Below are 20,705 nucleotides of genomic sequence, written 5' to 3'. Positions count from 1 at the left end.
AGCACAGTTTAAGACAATGTAATATATACACTAGAAAGTCATTTTCTACTCCCACGCACTTTGATCATACCCAATTGTATCAAACTCCCTGAAATGATGGAAACTGCAAGTTGCACTAAGAAATACAGGTGCCCTGACTGTTCGTGTCTAAAATACAATTTGCTGAACATCATAGAAGATGAATGAATAAGAACAGCAACAAAAAAGGTTCTAAACTTACCAGTAAAGTTATGTGCAGACTTAAACAAGTTATCATAATGACAAGTCTCCTGAGGTTACATGTTAAGCTTCACAGAAAGCTAAACATTCTACACATTAAAAAATACAATGACTGATCCCTTTTCTTGGTGACTAATTCCTATGCACCCCTTCCCCAATCATTTTGAGTGAAGAAAACTTTTTCCATACAAGCACTCTTACTAGCCTGTGAAATTTTAAGTGTCTTCCCTTTGAGTTCTATTCAGTCATTTCTCAACTGCAGTAGAAACATGCAAATCCAAAATGTCTCTTTTGACATTTCCAGGGTAAGTACGACTTCAGTCTAAGATATCAGGCTACATAGAAGGCTTCTTTCACCGTAACATTTTAACAGGTGAACTCTTGTCATTTCTTCCTTTTCTGCCTTTTATCAGTTGTTTTGAAACTACTTTGGACATTTAATTAAATCAAGGTTCTGAGATTGTACACTAGAAATTCATCATAAACCGACAGTTGTAAAGCACTCAGACTGGGTCTTTTATCCTTGTTTTTAAGATTATTTATTTATTTATTCATGAGAGACAGACAGACAGACTGTGTCTACAGGCAGAGGGAGAAGCAGGCTTCATGCAGGGAGCCCAATGTGGGACTCAATCCTGGGTCTCCAGGATCACACCCTGGGCCAAAGGCAGGCACTCAACCGCTGAGCCACCCAGGGATCCCCTATCTTTTCTCTTTCTTTTCTTTTTTTAAAAGATTTTTTATTAATTTATTAGAGAGAGAGAGAGAAGCAGGCAGAGGGAGAAGCAGGCTCCATGCAGGGAGCCTGACATGGGACTCGATCCCAGGTCTCCGGGATCACACCCCAGGCTGAAGGCAGCGCTAAACCACTGAGCCACCAGGGGCTGCCGCCCCCACCCCCCCGCATCTTTTCTACCTGGTTTTAACTCAGAGGATATTAGCCACAAGAGAGAAAAGCCCATTAGCAGAAATTGTCCAGCTTCTTCAAACAGTGTGCTTGCTTTATGTGTGGGGGGTACATGAGGTCTGTTGTTTTGACCACACACAGAATTTGGGTTTGGGTGTATTCTATGTTGGTAACAGAAAAGGCATCTTTTTTGAATTTTCTTTGTTTTCTGACTAATTTATACTCTAAAATTGTTGATATTTCATCAGTTTCAAAATTTATTTCTAGTTGAAAACTGTAATGCCACCTATCCTTTAAAAGAAAATCAAAATGTGGTTGGTTCTTGAGGCTTTTCTTTGTGCTGCTGATACACTGGCAAAGCTTGTACTTTATATAACTAATGAAAGCATTTCTACCAGTTGCAACATGAGATTCAAAGTCTTCCCCTAGGGAAGCAAAAGGATTGGGCATTATGCTTTCCTCTGATAACGTCAGAATCACATGAAATTTACTAAATTTTACATTTGAATTCATTAATTTAACAACACAGACCTACAAATAGAAAAAAAAAAAACCCTAGAGAAATGAATGCATGAAAAGGCATTTTAAAAGACGGGTGTCATTTGCTTCAACGTGGATGGAACTGAAGGGTATTATGCTGAGTGAAGTAAGTCAATCCGAGAAGGATAAACATTGTATGTTCTCATTCATTTGGGGAATATAAGTAATAGTGAAAGGGAATATGAGGGAAGGGAGAAGAAATGTGTGGGAAATACCAGAAAGGGAGACAGAACATAAAGACTCCTAACTCTGGGAAATGAACTAGGGGTGGTGGAAGGGGAGGAGGGTGGGGGGTGGGGGTGAATGGGTGATGGGCACTGAAGGGGGCACTTGATGGGATGAGCACTGGGTGTTATTCTGTATGTTGGTAAATTGAACACCAATAAAAAATAAATTTATTATAAAAAAAAAGACTGGTGTCAAATCTTTTTTTCCTCACAGTTTTATTGAGATATAATCAAAATACAAAAGGGCTGATATTAAATCTTTACTACAGGCATAAAATTTTAAAAATAATCTATTGTGTGAGGTGCTTGGGTGGTCCAGTCGCTTAAGTGTCTAACTCTTGATTTTAGCTCAGGTCATGATCTCAGGGTCATGAGATTGAGCCCCTCGTCCACTGTGTTCTGCACTCAGCCTTAGATTCTCTCCTTCTCTGCCCCTGCCCTGCTCACAGGCTCTCTCTTGTACTCTTTCTTTCTCTCTCAAATAAATAAATAAAATCATTTAAAAATATTTATTATGAATGTGGAGGGAATAATGTTGATGAAATGACATTTAGTTACCTGTGACTCCACCTACTAACACAATGATACACTTATAACCTACAGAGTTCTACCTCACAAATTTACTAAGAGTTCTTTTTTATAGATTTCTGTAGCATTTAAAGATTACAGAAAAACAGTATCACCATATACAGTAGTCCTTCCTTACCTGCAAAGAATAGGTTCCAAGACCAACAGTGGATGCCTGTAACCTCAGATAGTAAACTGAACCCTATACATACTTTCTATGTTTTTCCCTATACATACATACTTGTGATAAAACTTAATTCATAAATTAGACAAGAAATTAACAATAATTAATAAATAGAACAAGTATAATACACTGCAATAAAACTTATGTGAATGTGGTCTCTCTCTCTCAAAACGTCTTATTGTACTATACTCACCCTTCTTGCTGTGATGATGTTTAATGATAAAATATCCATGTGATGTGATGAAGTGAGGTGAATGATGTAGGCATTGTGACATAGTGCTAGGCTACTACTAACCTTCTGAAGGTACATCAAAGGAGGATCATCTGTTTCTGAACCACAGTTGACCATGGGTAACTGAAACTGTAGAAAGTGAAACCATGAAGGGGGGGGGAACTACTGTACTGTCCCCCCCCCTCAGTTTCCTGTTATTAACATCTTCCATTGGTGTGATATAGTCTTCTTTACAATTAATGAGCCAATCGTGATGAATTATTAACTAAAGTCCACAGTTTACATTAGGCTTCACTCTCAGTGATGTACATTCTATAGGTATGGACAAATGTTTAATGACCTGTATCCATCATTATAATATCATACTATGCTATGACTTCTTTCAGATACTAAGATTTCTTTCTTGTTTTAAAGGTTTTATTTATTTATTCATGAGAGTCAGAGACATAGGCAGAGGAAGAAGCAGGTTCCCCCGGGGCGGGGCAGGGTGGGGATGCTGATGTGGGACTTGATCCCAGGAGCCCAGGATCATGACCTAAGGCAAAGGCAGATGCTCAACCACTGAGCCACCCTGATGCCCCTAAGATTTCTTTCACTTAGCAATGTACACTTAAGATTCCTCCATGTCTTTCCATGGCTTGATACCTCATTTCTTTCTATCACTGAATAGTATTCCATTGGATAGATGTACCACCATGTGTTTATCCATTTACCTACTTAAAAGCAAGGCCAAAGAACATGGCCTATTGAACAACATACCATATAGTGCATGCAGATGTCTATTTCACAAATTGCTGCAATTAAAAAAAAAAGTTTTTTAATACAAAGTATTTTAAATTCCAAGCAGATTCATTAAATTTAAAATATTTTAATGAAATGAAGTTTAATGAACAAATGAAATGAATTTAATGAAAAATTAAATCATAATGTACTATTGAGCCTATGATACATGGAAACACAACATATTTGCTAAACAAGGTGAGTAGGTGCAAAGCTGTACTAGGCTAAAGAAATTACTCCACATGGTAACATGAACCCATATGAAGAGAACCAAAAATCATAAATAAAAAGGTCAAGGTCAGGGGTGTCTGGCTAGCTCAGTTGGTAGAGCATGTGATTCTCATTCTTGGGGCTCTAAGTTCAAGTCCCATGTTGAGTGTTAAGATTACTTAAAATCTTTAAAAAAAGAAGTCATGATCAATATAACAAAAGCTATAAATATGTATATGCTCTCTTTCAGCTTCTTTAAGAGAGATAATCATTTTAACAATGTACTATAGGGTTTGTAACATGTGTATATATGATAACAATTATACCATAAAAAACAGAGAAATAGATTAAAACTACATTGTAGTGAGGTTTTTAATTTCACCAGAATTAAGTCAGTGTAAATATAAAACTGAGTCTAGTAAATTAAGATGTTTATGGTAAGCCCTAGAGCAACCACTAAAAGAAAAAAAAAACACACACCCCCCAAAAAAAACCACTTTAAAAAAAATGATGAATACCTATGAATAAAATTAACCAAGGAGATGAAAGACTTGTACTCTGAAAACCAAAAAACATTGATGAAAGAAATAAAAAATGTGGGCAGCCCGGGTGGTTCAGCAGTTTAGTGTCACCCTCAGCCCAGAGCCTGATCCTGGAGACCCGGGATCAAGTCCCACATCAGGCTCCCTGTGTGGAACCTGCTTCTCTCTTTGCCTGTCTCTCTCTCTGTATCTCTCATGAATAAGTAAATAAAATCTTAAAAAAAAAAAAAAGAAATTAAAAATGACACAAAAGAAATGTATTCCATGCTCATGGATTGTAAGAAGCAATATTGTTAAAATGTCTATACTACCCAAAGCAATCTATAGATTCAATGCAATCCCCATCAAATACCAACAGCATTTTTCACAGAACTATAACAAATAATATTAACACTTGTGCGGAAACACAAATGATCCCAAATAGCCAGAGCAACCTTGAGAAAGAAGAACAAAGCTGGAGGGATCATAATTCCAGATTTCAAGTTATAGGAATCACTACAGTATGGTACCACCACAAAAATAGATACACATAGATCAATAAAACAAAATAGCCCAGAAATAAACTCATGCCTATATGGTAATTAATCTATGACAATGGAGACAAAAATAAGCAATGGAGAAAAGACAGTCTCTGTAACAAATGGTGCTGGAAAAACTGGACATGCAAAAGAATGAAACTGGACCACTATCTTATACCATACACAAAAATAAACTCAAAATGGATTAAAGACCTAAATGTGATATATGAAGCCATAAAGCCATAAAACTCCCAGAAGAAAACATAGGCAGTAATTTCTTTGACATCAGCCATCACAAAATTTTGCTAAATATGTCTCTTTAGGCAACAAAAATAAAAGCAAAATTAAACTATTGAGACTATACCAAAAGAAGCAGCTTTTGGGCAGCCCAGGTGGCTCAGTGGTTTAGCACCGCCGTCAGCCCAGGGCATGGTCCTGGGGACCTGGGATTGAATCCCACGTCGGGTTCCCTGTGTGGAGCCTGCTTCTCCCTCTGCCTCTGTCTCTGCCTCTCCCCCATCTCCCGTCTCTCATGAATAAATAAATAAAATCTTTAAAAAAAAAAAAAAAGAGGCAGCTTTTGCACAGCAAAGAAAACCATCAACAATGACAAGGCATCCTTATGAATAGAAGATACTACAAGTGGTATGTCTGATAAGGAGTTAATGTCCAAAATAGATAAAGAACTCATACAACTCAACACACACACACACACACACACACACACCACAAATAATCTGATTAAAAATGGGCAGAGCACCTGAATAGAAATTTTTCCCCCAAAAGACACACAAATGGCCAATAGACATATAAAAAGATACTCAATATTACTAATCACCTGGAAAAAGCAAATTAAAACCACAATGAGATACCTTCTTCCTTCTTACACCTATTAGAATTGAAGAGATAAGAAGTAACAAGTGTTGACAAGGATGTGGAGAAAAAGAAACCTTTGTACCCTGCTGGTGAGAATGTATATTATTGTAGCCACTGTAGAAAATATTATAGAAGTTCCTCTTAAGATTAAAAATTACAAAAACAGAGTTAAAAAAAAAGATTAAAAATTACAAATAGAATGGTCCAGTAATTCCACTACTGAGTATTTATCCAAAGAAAATTGAAACACTAATTAAGAAAGATATATGCAGGAGGGCCTAGGTGGCTCAGTTGGTTAAGTGTCTAACTCCTGGTTTCAGCTCAGGTCATAATCTCATGGGTGGTGAGATCAAGCATGGCACTGGGCTCCATGCTCAATGGAGAGTCTCCCTGATGATTCTCTCCCTCAGCCCCTCCCCCCACAAGCATGCTTTCTCTTTCTCTATCTAAAATAAATACATCTAAAAATATATATATAAATATATATATATGCACCCCTATATTTATTGCAGCATCATTTACAATAGCCAAGATACGGAAGCAACACAAGTGTCCCTCCATAGATGAATAGATAAAGATGATGTGGTACATATATACAATGGAATATTATTCAGCCACATAAAAGGATGAGATCTTGCCATTTGCAACAACAGGAATTGATGTAGAGGGTATAATGCTAAGTGAAGTAAGTCAGGCAGACAAAGACAAATATATGATTTCATTCATATGAGAAATTAAAGAAACAAAAACAAAAAAGAGACAAAAAATAAGACTCTTAAATACAGAGAAAAACTGGTGTTTGTCAGAAGGGAAGTGGATGGATAGGTAAAATAGATCAAGGGAATTAAGAGTACACTTATCATGATGAACACTGAGTAGAGAATTGCTGAATCATTATATAATACATCTGAAACAAATATAATATTGTATGTTAATTATACTTCAATTTTTTAAAAAAAGGAGAAAAGGTAAACAAAAATCATTAAATAAACTGCTTCATTAGGAAATATTCACCTGCTGCAAAATAAAGCAGTAAAAGAGGGAGAGAGGAATAAAAAACACATTAGACATAAAAGGAACAAAGTAATATGGAGACATAATCCAACTGTACCAATACCATTGAATGCAAATGAATTAAGCATTCTAATCGAAAGGCAGAGATCATTAGACTAGACTAAAAAAACAAGATCCAACTGTGTGCTGTCTACAGGAGACACTACAGCAATGATGTCACGCAAGCAGCAACCACTAGTCGGCTGAAATTACTGTATAAAACAAAGTAAACACTTTCTTAAAAGTTACTAGAGGGACATTTTATAAAAATGAAAGTGTCTATCAAAATGGAAAAGGTCTGTAAACAGGAATGTATCTCATGCAGAAGTGAAAGGAGAAACAACTATAACTGAAGTCTTTAAGACCCTGCTTTCAGGACTTTCAGGACGCCTGAGTGGCTGGCTCAGTGGCTGAGCATCTGACTCCAGCTGGGGGTTTGATCCCCGGAATCCAGGATCTAGTCCCTCATCGGGCTCCTTGCAGGGAGCCTGCTTCTCCCTCTGCCTGTGTCTCTGCCTCTCTCTCTGTCTCTCATGAATAAATAAAATCTTGAAAAAAAGATCCCGCTTTCAATTAGACAGCAACAGACTCCAAAGCCGTATCTGACTGAAACAGTTCTTCATTCCCTCTCCCCACCCCCCCTCCAAGATCTGCTCCTCCTTCGGTCTCTATCTTTGTAAACAGCAACTGCATCCATCCAATTGCTCGGGCCACAAACCTTTAAGTCATGGGCTCTTGCACCCTCCATGCAATGAATCAATCAATTCTATAACCGGTCCTTTCAAAAATATATCCAGAATCCAGCCAGTTTTTCCATTTCCCCCCTGGTTGAAACTACCACCATCACTCACCAGGATTACGGAATTACACTCCTGACACTCCTGACTGGATTCCATCTTTCCTTTTCTGGTGCCCTGCTGTCTATCTCCATACAGCAGCCAAGTGGACCTTCCAAAACAAATTAAATCAGGTCATTCCTCAACCCTGAACTTATTCTGTAAATTTGAAATGAAATCTAAATTCTACTACCTCCCTTTCCAGCTTTTTTCCTATTCCTTAACCACTGCTCTCTCTCCACACTGAGCCCTTTGTTTATAATGCAATTCCTAAAAATAACATATGATGTACAAAAAATGAGAAAGAATAGGCCCTACTATAACATGTGAATGGTAATTATAGGTAAATTATAGACAAATACAATTTTTCATTGCAAAAAAGTATTTCTACATTTATGTTTTTATGGTTAACTTATGTAGTGAAATGTATAAAAGGCTGTGTATAAAACCCCTTACACCCAGCGTGGTGATAGCATTTAGCCATATACAAAATCTGGAAATAAACCATGCAGGTTACAAAAAAAAAAAAAAAATAAGAACAAAAGAAATTTTAAAAAATGAAAAAAACTTTACATGTAGAGGGATGCCTGGATGGCTCAGAGGTTGAGCATCTGCCTTTGGCTCAGGGTGTGATCCCGGCGTCCTGGAATCGAGTTCTGCACTGGGCTCCCTGCAGGGAGCCTGCCTCTCTCCGTCTCTCATGAATAAATAAATATATATAAAAAAAACTTTAAATGTAGAAATAGCTAGTATTCGCTAATATGTGATCCACCATTTCAATTAATTCTTATCACAACCCTTTTTTTTTTAAATTTATTTACTTATTTATGATAGACATAGAGAGAGAAAGAGACAGGAGGAGGGAGAAGCAGACTCCATGCCGGGAGTCCAACGCGGGACTCGATTCTGGGATTCCAGGACCGTGCCCTGGGTCAAAGGCAGGCACTAAACTGCTGAGCCACCCAGGGATCCCCTATCACAACCCTTTGTGATGCAACTATTACTCTCGTGTTACTGAAGTTAAAATGAGGTTCGGAGAGGTTAAGTTGCTTGAAGTGGCCGACTGGTGAAGCCCAGGTCTACCCCCTTGAACGGTCATGTTCTGAACACTAAACATCGCTTCATGACAGTCCTATGCAATGGTGCAAAAGACAGATATCCACTAACGATAGAAAAATGGACATCACATAGTTCTAAAAGTGTTTCTTGAAACTAGGATCATGTAAAGTAGATGCATGTGTTACGTGAAAAAGCCAACCGTCCCATCCTACTTGTAAGCATAAGAAAACTGAATATTTCATATGAAAATAGGTCAAAAGCCAATAAGTGAATGCTGGTTCAGCTTGGACAATAGAATTCTGCGTGGTTTTGTTTTGCTTTTTATATGTTGCAGATTTTCATGAATGCATCAGAACTCTGTTTCCGAAACAACAACAACAACAAAAAAACTAAATCTCGTGGAACTAAAGCAAAAACCTTTTGTCCCGTAATAGAAAATTCAGCCTCCAGGGTCTTCCCAGCTACGGATTCGGGGTCTAGATCTAAACTGCATAAAGAACCTGAGTTTCATCTAAAAGGCGATCTACATTCTTCTGACCCCTGAGAACTCTCCATGGATTTCACAATACTCTTGTCTGCAAAAACTTCGTTAAAATTAGCCAATTAAGAGCTTATTGGATTGAGACCCGGTAGCTTCCATGGCCCAGATGTAACTGTCTTTTCCACCGGAGGAACGTAATTCAAAAGCACTTTCCAACTGTCCCTGGAGTGTGGATCTTGGACGGAAGTAGTAACACTTAAAAGGAAGTAAAGATGAAAGAAGGAAGGAGGGAAAGAGGGAAAGAAAAAGAAAGAGGAAAGAAAAGAAAAAGGAAAGAGAGGAAAGAAGAGAAAGAGAAGGAAGGAGAGGAAAGAAGAGAGAGTGGAAAGAAAGGAGAGAAAGAAAAAGAAAGAAGGAAAGAGAAGAGAAAGGAGAGAATAAAGAGGAGGAAAAGAGGAAAGGAAGACGAGAGCAAGAGAGAAGAGAGGAAGAGGACAGAAGTGGAGAGGAAGAGGAAGATAAAAGAAAAGGAGAGAAAGAGCAGAGGAAGAGGAAAGGAGAGGAAAGGAAGAGGAAGAGGAGAGGAAGAGGAGAAGGAAGAGATGAGGAAGAGAGGAAGAGCAGAGGAAGAGGAGAGGAAGTGGAGAGGAAGAGGAAGATGAGAGGAAGAGCAGAGGAAGAGGAAAGGAAGAAGAGGAGAGAAGGAGGAAGAAGGGATGAGGAAGAGGAGAGGAAGAGGGAGAGCAGGGGAAGAGAAGAGGGAGAGGAGAGGAAGAGGACAGAAGTGGAGAGGAAGAGGAGAGAAGGAAGAGATGAGGAAGAGAGGAAGAGTAAAGGGAGAGGAAGTGGAGAGGAAGAGCAGAGGAAGAGGAAAGGAAGAAGAGGAGAGAAGGAGGAAGAGGAGAGGAAGAGGGAGACGAGAGGAGGTCGAAGACGCCCGCCGTCCCCGCCTCCCCCGCCGCCCCCGCCGCCCGCGGGGCCCGGACCGGCCGCGGTGTCCCGGCGGCGGGGCTGCAGGCGCCGCGGTCCCAGGCTCTCCGCCGCGGGCGCGTCCGCGTCTTCTGGCTCCGGCCTCGGGCGGCCACGAGGACCAGCCGCCGCCCACCCCCCCGGCCCCGGCCCCGGCCGCGGCCCTACTCGCTCGCGGGGGCCGGCGCCGCGCCCGGAGAACCGCTGGGCTGGGAAGGCGGCCGGAGCCGCGAGGCTGGCGGGGCGGAGAACAGCGGCTCCGAGCCGGGCTGCGCGGCCACAGGGCGGGGGCAGCGGGGAGCCTGGGGCACGCCCACCCCTTCCACGCACGCACGCACGCACGCACGCACGCACGGACGCACGCACGCAGGCACACGCCGCCCTGGGCGCGCGGGCGGACGGCGGTGCGGTGGGCCGGGACGCGCATGCTCGCGGGGGCCGAGCCTCCGGGGCCTTCCGGCGGGGAGTGCGGGGGCGCCTGGCGGGCCCGGGCTCGGGTGCGGAGAGCTACGAGGCCGAACTGGGGCTTCCGTGGGTCCCGGAGTGAACGTCCGCCGGACTATCCGGCGGTCAGCGATGCTTGCCCTCGTTCAACGCCGCCCAAACCAAACCCCGCTCTTGCAAAAAAAAAACAAAAAACTACGACAGTTTTGGGTGAATCCCCGACAGGTCCGCCTGGCGCGGCCGGTGGGGCGGGAACCGTGCAAGGGACACCAACTGGTCGGAAACGCGTAAAGGATTCAGCTAAATTGTTCAGAATCGGGCCCCGCCCCCTCTCCACCGGGTGGCTCAGTGGTTAGCGCCAGGCTTGGGCCCAGGCGTGACCCCGGGGTCCTGGGATCCCTGCAGGGAGCCTGCTTCTCCCTCTGCCTGTGTCTCTGTCTCTCTGTGTCGCTGATGAATAAACAAAAATCTTTAATTTTTTTTTTTTATTTTTTTTAGAATCCTAGAGCAGAGGGGACAAAGGAGGTAACACTATGGTAGAGGAAGCTGAGACTTGCCTGTAAGCTCTCCAGTCCTCAGCGGTAAGGAAGAGACTACAGCCTTTGGACCCGGGAAACCAAGATGCGTGCGGATGCCCATCCGGAGCTCTTTCCAGGATCTTGGACTCAAAACCCGTTTAAGCATCCACGAGCTGTGCAGGGGGCTGCTCTGTAAGTAGAGTCTAGACAAACGACGATCCTGGGGGAAGCAGCAGGGTGGGAACGCGCGCAGGCGTGGGGGTTAGGTTTCCTCCCGTACCCGGGCTTGGCACGTCGGAACTGAGTCCTCCTAAGTATGTTACCTTTTACCTGCTGTTGCCAGGTGTGCCAGACTTCCTTCGCCTTAACGGATATTCTTCTTTATATTCAAGAGGAGATCTCTTGCAGGTTTGCTCTTATTTCCAAGACTTTATATCCAAGAGGAGATCTCTTACAGGTTTGCTCTTATTTCCAAGAATAAATGGTACGGGGTTGCACATACCTACACTATGTCTGTGTTTGTCCATTTTATTTTATTTTTTTATTTTATTTATGCATGAGAGACACAAAGAGAGAGAGAGAGGCAGAGGGAGAAGCAGGGGAGCCTGATTCGGTACTCGATCCTGGTACACTGGGGTCACGCCGTGAGCTGAAGGCAGACACTCAACCAATGAGCCACCTGGGCGCTCCAGTGTTTGTCCATTTTAATCTTAAAATTTATTTTTAAATAATGTTATTTTTTTAAGATTTTATTTATTTATTCATGAGACGGAGAGAGAGAGGCAGGCTCCATGCAGGGAGCCTGACATGGGACTCGATCCTGGGACCTTGGGGTCACGCCCTGAGCTAAAGGCAGACGCTCAACCAATGAGCCACCCGGGCGCTCCGGTGTTTGTCCATTTTAATCTTAAAGTTTATTTTTAAGTAATTTGTTTTTTTTCTAAGGTTTTATTTATTCATTCATGAGACAGAGAGAGAGAGAGGCAGAGACACAGGCAGAGGGAGAAGCAGGCTCCATGCAGGGAACCCGATGAGGGACTCAATCCCGGGACCCCGGGGTCACGCCCTGGGCGGAAGGCAGGTGGTCAACCGCTGAGCCACCCAGGGATCCCCCTAAATAATTTGTTATTTTAATGACACTTTAGCCAGTCTGGATGCAATGACACATGGTCTTGCCTTCCTGGTGGGTGGGGCAGAGAATATAATAAACCATAAATATGACTCAATTCATACTATTTTTGAAAGGATACATAGGGATGAAAATCCCAAGGCAGAAAACAATCAGAACTCTGAAGTCCCAACCAATACACCATTAGTTTTTGTTTTTTTTTTTTTTTAAGATTTTATTTGTTTATTCATGAGAGTCACACAGAGAGAGAGGCAGAGACCCAGGCAGAGGGAGAAGCAGGCTCCATGCAGGGAGCCCGACGCAGGACTCAATCCTGTGTCTCCAGGATCAGGCCCTGAGCCAAAGGCAGGTGCCCAACTGCCGAGCCACCCAGGCGTCCCACACCATTAGCTCTTAAACAGAGACATGGTTGAAGATATAAGCCTTCCTTAACATATTTCTGAAAACTTTATCCCATGAGAAAAGTCTTCCAGTTTATTATATCTGAATCTCATTGTTAAGAAGAAAGAAAAAGCCTTCACCAAGAAAACAATATAATTAAGGACCGCATGAAGAAGTGCTACAGCGGAGTTGGGAAGGAGAGGGAATCTACAAAAATCCGTAATTATCCAAGGATTAGTGCTCTGTATTAACAGAGTCCACGAAGGAAAAGTGCTTCACATTGTAAACGTTTAGGATAAAGCCAATGGCGGACTCATTCTGTAAGAATATTTGCAAATCTTTGCCTCGGAAAGCCAAGATGCATGTATAACAAGCCCAGATATTCTGAGGTCAGATTTTTTTTCCCCTGCTATCAGATCTTTCTTTCTTTCTCTCTCCTTTTCTTTTCTTTTCTTTTTTCTTTTTTTTCTTTCTTTTCTTTTTTCTTTCTCTTTTCTCTCTCTTCTTTCTTTTTTTCTCTTTTCTTTCTTCTTTCTTTTCTTTCTTCTTTCTTTCTTTTATTGGAGTTCAGTTTGCCAACATATAGCATAATACCCAGTGCTCATCCCATCAAGTGTCCCCCCCAGTTGATGTCAGATTTCTATGGTTAAACCAAACTCAACTGATTTCTGGAAGGAAAACGATCGTCACCCTGATTTCGGGTTCCACAGAATAAAGAAAGGTATTTTTGAGAGAAAGAAAACGAATATAGAAACCTGCGTGGTGGTAAAAGTCAAAAACTTTTCTCAGAAAAATATTTGGCCCCATTACCGTAGAATTCATTATTATAGAAAAAGAAAATCACGTAGTGTTTGGGACGAAACATATCACCGAACCAGCAAACCTAACGACTCCTGAATCGGTTACCTTTAAATTAAGCAAAGGCTGAAAGGAAATAGAAAAGTTTCAAATAAATGTATCCATCATAATCCCAGTCTAAAAAAACATTTGCGTCGTAGACTCAGTCCTAACTTCGCAGTATTCTCAAAACGTCTCGCCGCAGGCTTTTCCTTGATGCCCCTTCATTAAAAAGGATTTTTCTCTCTCCTTTTTCCTGCCACCAGCCGGTAAAAAGGCATTTACGAAGCGTCCCACGCGCTGCGTGCCAGGAGCGAGATCACCCCGTTTGCCCTGGTTTGAGAATTCGCTCAACTTGGCCGCACGACGAAGGCCGTTCTCGGAGCCCCGAGCCCGCCCCTCCCGCCGCCCCTCCCGGCGCCGACACCGGGCCGCGGGGGAGACCTGGGGCACTCGCCCCTAAACCCTTAGCAGGTGCCGCGGGGCCCTCCGCGCGCAGCCACGCCCCTCGCCCGCGCCACGCCCCCTCGCCCCAGGCCCCGCCCCGGAAGTTGCGTCACGGCGCTCGTGCGCCCTGTCCCCGGATGCACTTCTCCATCCGGATTCTTAGAGCGGTCTCCGAGCTCCACGGTCCCCTCCGCGGTTAGCACATGCGCGACGGCGCCGCTCCCTCTTCCTCCACCTCCGCCAGCCTCCGCCGCCCGGGAAGCCGCCGCCGCCGCCGCCGAGGAGTCAGGAAGTTCAAGATGGCCGCCGCGGAGACCCTGTCGCTGCGGGAACAGCCAGAGTAAGTAGTCTGCGGGCGCGCGGGGCGGCAGGCCGGGGCCGCCGGGCGGGAAGCGGCGCGGACCTGCGCGGGCGGGCGGGAAAGTTGAGGCCTCGCGGCGAGAAGCAAAGTTTGCGTTTCCCCGCGCGGTACGCGGTGGGGCGGGCGGGCCCCGGAGGCCGCGGCTGTTGGCTCGGAGGCGGCCGCGGCCTGCCGCGCGTCGTTGCCCCGGGAGGCGTACGCGCGAGCGGCCTCTACAGGTCCCGGGCGCCAGGCGGCTGCCGCCACTGTGCGGTCGCGCCTTCGTGCCCCCCCCTCCCCCCCCGGGGCCGAGCGGAGCTCCCGGGCTGCAGGCGGCGGCGGCTGCAGAGAGCGAGCCCCGAGGCTGTGCGCGCGGGGCCCTGTGCTCGTCCTGGCTGCAGGGAGGAGAAGGGCAGCTGGGGAGCCGGGGCCAGCCTTGCCCCGTGGGGCTTCCGTCCCCCCTCCGCCCCTTGGCAGCCGACGGGCCAACTTGCAAACTTGAGGCGGACCGGGATCAAGTTCTTGGTTTTTGAGGCCTGACGTTTTTTGGCCTCGGGTTGCAGGGCTTCTTTGGGAGCCCGAGGGGAACAGGTCCCAGCTGCTTCCAAGCCGCCAGCGCTCTAGGTCTGTGATCAAAGCTAACGCGAGAATCTTTGCGGGCCAAGTTGAGCCCGTCACTCGCATAATGCCGCAGAGTCTTAATTCTTTGCTCGAGAGCAGTTATTCTACGTTCCGGTTCGGGTTGGGAAGGCTCACGCAAGAACCCCCGGAAGAGAGAGTGGATTCCAAGACCGTGCACGCCGCGACTGTTTTTGTGCATTAATTAGCATTACCTGTTTGTCTTTTAAATTCGTTTTAGGATAAGAGGTGGCTATGGTCTCCCAGCAACTAGGGGACGGAGAGGAGAAATTGTTGCCACGGGCTCCCCGGCATTTCACTGCTGTGCATTCAGTTCTGGACTCCTTAATCGTTTGCTTTACTCAGAGAATCACGCTGAGTCTTTTCATTAATGGTTTTTGGAGGCGGCCCTGTTTCTTCCCAACTTGACTTAGAAGAGAGCAGACGGATTGTGAAGTTTCTACTAGACTTCACCTCTTTTTGTTTCTCATCGAGTTGACAGAGTGGCACGGCTTCTGTGCCTCTGCCAGTGCGGTACAAATGTCGTGCAGCTGTTATTGCTAGCAGTCTCTTCAAAGTTCTGTAGCCTCGTGTCCGTTTATTTGATTTCAGGTACAGTTCAGATTCATTTTTCAGGAGCGCTTTTGTCGTTTTACATGCATATTCAAATACGAGACTTCATAACGAACACTTACTTAGCTTTTTAATGGCTTTTACTTTTGTCCATCCTCTTAACTCAGCCTCTTGATGGTTTTAAACATTTAAATTTTTATCTGCATTTGCTTATTTGCACTTAGCAAGTACCAGGTACTGTTCAGAGCACTGAGCAAATATCTTATCCTTATAACGACCCTCTGGAGGTAGATACTGTTATTTCCTGTATTTTACAAATGATTAAACTGAAGCATAGAGAAATTAAGTTAACTTGCCCAAGGTCACGCTAAGTGGCAGGCCCAGGATTTAAACCCAGGTAGTCTTAATACAGGAGCCTTGCTCCTAACTATGGTACTGTGTAAGTCACCCACTGTACATTGTGGCTCCCTTTTTTTTTTTTATCTATGATAGTCACACAGAGAGAGAGAGAGAGGCAGAGACACAGGCAGAGGGAGAAGCAGGCTCCATGCACCGGGAGCCCCGACGTGGGACTCGATCCCGAGTCTCCAGGATCGCGCCCTGGGCCAAAGGCAGGTGCCAGACCGCTGCGCCACCCAGGGATCCCCCATTGTGGCTCCTTTTAAACATAGCCTTTATGGTTTGAAATCCTTTTTATTGACTTACAGTGTTCCAGAAAGGTCCATCTTTTTGATGTGACAGTTCTAATTCTTTGAAGCTTAATTTTCCACACCCGATTTGGAAAAGGAGGGGTGGAGGAGTTCATTTTAAGACTGGATCCTTCAGATCCATTCTTATTTTTACATCTACATTAATTCTGCATTAAAGTAGTTGAAGTTGTCAGAGAAACGAGTTTAATTACTTTCTTTGTAAAGAAGTAATGGCATTCACTTTGCTCACCATTCTCTGTTTCCAAAGCATAAATTGAATGCCTCCCAAATAAGATGTCATTAAGAGTATCTTTTTTTTAAAAAAATTCAAAGAGAAGTTAAAATAACGTTAGTGGTTGGTAATTAGTCTTTAAAGTTGTTTCATTGTGCCAGATGCCCAGAGACCATTGAAGGATGACTGTTACATTTAACAAAATAAGTGATAGAAATAGTGTTAACACTTACATATAGTCTTCACTTCAGATCAGCTTCGTTTCCAAATAATGTGATTTGAAGGATACTGCTCAATTCTCAGTAAGTCCTGTTTTATAACAAACCTGTTGTAGACCACGTTAGTTTAAACGTAGACCTGCTGAATGTGTAAATTGCAAGTGTTAAACTGCAAAATGTAACTGCTAAAATGTAAGTTTACGTATATGGAACTTAAATACCTGTATTTATTATAAATAGGAGCTATGCAAGAAGACTATCAAGTTTCTTAATAAGGGTACCTCTTCCTAAAATTTTAGAAGAAAGTTGTTGATGAACCTAAATTAGCTGCCTTAGCACAAGCTTGTTATATGCCTTTGACTCATTGATTTCAGGTTTTCCTGATTGCTGACTTCAATTGGTATTTCCTATGGAATTTGCATTGAGGAGGGTGAGCTAACACTAGTGTAAAAGAAGTCTAAAATTATTAAGATTAAACTAATAGGCCCTAAGTCCTTACAGTGTCTACATCAGTAATGTAGTCCTTATTTCTTCGATTAAGTTACATTAGAAACTAGAGACGCTCATGGAAATAACTCTTGAGTGGCACTGGGCACCATGATGTAGCTTTGGATTCTCAGAAGTTTTAGAAGCTAGATTTGCTTTTGAAGAAAATTACTTCTGTTGGTAAACTCTTAAGGATTTTGATTTGCAACGCCTTAAAGACTTGTAAATTGTAGGAAGCATTAGAAAGGATTCAAAGAATAGACTTTTCTTGGGGAGGGAGATAGTTAAATCATTTGGGGATGTTGCATTCACCAGATACTTATATTCAGTGTGAGGCATTGGAGATATAACTGAGCAAAAGCAAAATATTTCCTGACAAGAGATGAGTGTAGGATAGCCAGTATAAGCCCAGCCGTATAGTCTAATGAATACAATTTTTATGTGTTAGCCAGTACAAATCATTTCATTGACATAACAGATTGCTTACTGAGTACCTGCTTACTATAGGTTAGATAGTTTACTAGACCTTAGGGATTGAGCAGTGAACTAAATAGATTAAGATTCGTCTCTAGTAGGGCGTATGTTACAGGGAGAGACAAGAATTAGGTGGTGGCAGTTACTTCAGAGGAAAAAATAAGCAGAGAAAGGGGATACGTGTGTGGTAGGGTGAGGATTATTATTAAAAGGAATCGGTGGGGAAAAAATTGAGAAAGTAATTTGAGCACAGACCTGAGGCTAGGCAAAGGAACAGCAATGCATATGTGGGGAAAGCATTGCAGGTGGAGAAACAGCAAGTATGAGTTATCAAGGCCCTGCGGTAGGAATTTACCTATTGTTAGGGAAAGTGGTGTGGCTGAAGCACAGTGAGTGTGGGAGGAAAGTAGTAGGGGAGGTTGGGCAGATAGTGTGGGGCCTTGTGAACAATTTGGTTTTTACTCTGAATATGATAGGAAGTAATAATCAAGTTTCACACAGAGTAATGAGATGGTCTGACATTTAAAAGCATCTTCCAAGTAATGGAATACTAGCCTTCTCAGTAACTTGATGTGTGTTTGACCAAAGGCAAGAAGACCCTTAAAACTTCCTTGAAACTTCGTCTTCTCTATCCTATATACGGTGTTTCTTTAATACTTTGGTAGCATTTTATACATGAACTTACCGCTACAACAAGCCTCTGATTTATCAATACTATTATTTCCCTAATATGTACAGTTGAGAAAACTGAGGCCCGGAGGAGTAACTTGCCTAAACTGACGCTAGGTGTGTTATGTTGGAAACAGCATTTGAACAATTAGCTTGACTTAATCCTTGCTCTTTGACCATATTGCTTAAAGTAACGTTCTAGTATCCGCCCTGACGGCTCCATAGTGTCATGGCAAGTAAATTTACTTATCCAGTCTCTGAGGAAGAATAATCTCTTACTTTGGGGGCGCTTAGTTTCTGCTTGGCACTGTTATGAGCCTTAATGACGCGTTAACCCATGCAGTCCTCACAGCTTGCTTTGAAGTTGGTGCTGTTTTCTCCATTTTGTAGATGAAGTGCCTGCAGACCAGACAGATCTTAAAATTTGCCTAAGGCCACATAAGTAGTAGGTATTGGACCCAGGATTTGAATCCATGCAGTCTGGCTCTGGAGACTGGTTCCTGAAGACACATTAGAGGATCTTTAGGTAGTTTAACCTTTAGCTTATTGACTAGAATTGTGTACTTTGGCCACTGAGGTTTTATATACCTGAAAATCATTTTCAGCCTTTAAACAGGTTCTCCATATATCGAATTAGCTTCATTTAGTTTTTCTCATACTTTTCCCCCGTAAGTTAAGTTTCAGGAAAAAAGATACATACCACCACTTTTTTAGGTCGTGTGATGGGAGATGATGCCAAGGGAAGGGATGTGGTTACCTATATGACGATATAACTGTATAAAGAACTGTATAAAGAACTGAAAATGTTTTGTATCAGGACCCCTGGATGGTTCATTCAGTTAAACGTCTGACTCTTAGTTTTAGCTCAGGTCGGGATCTCAGGGTCCTGGAATGAGCCCCATTTTGGTCTCCGTGTTACGCACAGCTGCTTAAGGATCCTCTCTCTCCCCCCTTCTGCCCTTTCCCCTGCTCGTGTTCTCCCTCTCTCTCAAATAAAATTTTTTTTTAAAAGGTCTTTGTATCTTCTTAAATCTGTGATTTCACCTTCTCCCCTCAATAATAGAACCATATTGAGGTTTTTTTTTTTTTCACATAAAGATACCACACTTTTTCTAGCTCTTTGAGAAAGTTTGATGATCCAGATTATTGGATTATTGGATACAAAGAAGACAATCTTTGTCTTCTTTGTATCCCATTAGAGAGAAGTCGGTCCAAGCCAAAATCTCTGAACCAGAAGATACAGCCTTCTCTGCAGCTTTCTTAAGTACTTCTTTCTCACAGTCCACAGTACCAAAGCTCTTGCCTTGTGGTAGTAGTTGTGTGTTCTTCATGTTCTCCACACCCCTCATTGTTGTCAACTAACAACTTTGCAAGTGTACCTCGGGTGTGTCACCCCTCTCTTCCAGTTCCTGCCTAATGGCAGTATCCTTATAGACCACCTATCCAGCAACCTAATCCTGGGCCTCTGATCCCAGTGAGCCTCAAAGTCTGTCTCAACTACTGACTTCCAGAATCTTGTTTAATATCTTTTTATCTCCTGGATTAGGTCTATTTGAGATCGTAACTATTAGACCAGTTTCTTCAGAAGTTTAATCCCTGGCAACACCGATCTGCTTATAGTGTGCTATTTATAACTGTGCCTTTGTCACCTTTATTTCCTAGGTAAAGTATTCTTTTCCCTTCGGGTTAATTTCTTACTCATTCTCTAGGACAGTATTAGTCTTTATAATCTACATACCTTCTCAATAAACATTCCTTCTCTCCTTTCAGAGTCCCTTCCTAACAATTAGCTTGGGTTTTTCTTTGATCTCCTTGACCATTTTCTGAATGATTCTAGGTGATCTTCAGTGTTCTGTAATGCCCTTATTTGGGTCTTTATCATTGCATTCTTCCAGTGTTTCATGTGACTTTCTTTTCCACTGGACTGTAATTTCCTTGAAGGTGGTAGATACTGGTCTTGTACATCTTTGTTTTCCTGCTACCTTTCTTAATGCCTTAAGTGGTATAGTGAGTATATATTTCATATATATATATACACACACACACACACACATATATGTATATGTATATATATATTAGAAGAAATTGATTCTGGGGCCCTTGTGTGGCTCTTGTCAGTTAAGCATCTGACCCTTGATTTCAGCTCAGGTTATGATCTCAGGATCAAGAGATTGAGCCCTGCATCCGGCTCCATGCTGAGTGTGGAACCTACTTAAGATTTTTCTCTCTCCCTCTCCTTCTGCTCCTCCTCACCCACCTCTACCCTGCTTACTCTTGGGGGGAAAAAATGAATTCCTTATTTCTTAAAATAAGAACAAATAATAAATTTACTAAAAGTACAGGAGTACATAATTTGAAGGACATTGACAAAATAATCCATATCTTCCTCCAATAATAGTGTGATAGTCTGCATCCAGATGATTTAAAATCTGGAGTTAGTCCCATATTCT

At 42.8% G+C, this 20,705-nt stretch overlaps 1 protein-coding gene and 2 long non-coding RNA genes across 20 annotated transcripts in view; 2 read left to right on the top strand and 1 right to left on the bottom strand.

The window, feature by feature from the left end:
- Nucleotides 1-10,358, bottom strand: part of LOC144306686 (uncharacterized) — a 156,868-nt gene extending 146,510 nt beyond the window's left edge. Inside the window, exons 1-3 of the long non-coding RNA XR_013373801.1 lie at nucleotides 10,218-10,358; nucleotides 7,707-7,803; nucleotides 2,838-3,005 (exon numbers count right to left, since the gene is read on the bottom strand). This is a non-coding gene — a long non-coding RNA (uncharacterized LOC144306686). The remainder of the gene's footprint in view (nucleotides 1-2,837; nucleotides 3,006-7,706; nucleotides 7,804-10,217) is intronic.
- A 257-nt stretch (nucleotides 10,359-10,615) lies between these two features.
- LOC144306687 (uncharacterized) lies at nucleotides 10,616-11,663 on the top strand. Of its 2 annotated transcripts, XR_013373803.1 has the most exons (4): nucleotides 10,616-10,854; nucleotides 11,143-11,354; nucleotides 11,506-11,570; nucleotides 11,620-11,663. It is a non-coding gene; the product is annotated as an uncharacterized LOC144306687 (long non-coding RNA). The 2 variants fall into 2 exon arrangements; XR_013373802.1 differs by having other exon boundaries at nucleotides 10,619-10,854; nucleotides 11,506-11,663.
- Nucleotides 11,664-14,081: 2,418 nt separating this feature from the next.
- The window catches only part of PRP4K (pre-mRNA processing factor kinase PRP4K), a 36,941-nt gene continuing 30,317 nt past the window's right edge, over nucleotides 14,082-20,705 (top strand). For 14 of the 17 annotated variants that reach the window (XR_013373786.1, XR_013373785.1, XR_013373783.1 and 11 more), the window contains exon 1: nucleotides 14,083-14,296. Coding sequence is in view for 2 of the 17 variants with exons in the window: in XM_077886156.1 (XP_077742282.1) it covers nucleotides 14,160-14,296 (137 nt within the window). In the remaining 15 variants the exon portion in view is untranslated. Of the gene's footprint in view, nucleotides 14,297-20,705 lie in introns of all 17 variants that reach the window. The other 3 variants (XR_013373787.1, XR_013373788.1, XM_077886158.1) reach the window with 1 other exon arrangement.

This window comes from Canis aureus, chromosome 37 (genome assembly GCF_053574225.1).
Source record: "Canis aureus isolate CA01 chromosome 37, VMU_Caureus_v.1.0, whole genome shotgun sequence".
Lineage (NCBI taxonomy): Eukaryota > Metazoa > Chordata > Mammalia > Carnivora > Canidae > Canis > Canis aureus.
Note: the sequence above shows the minus strand (reverse complement) of the source record. Positions and strands in the feature narration are given on the sequence as shown.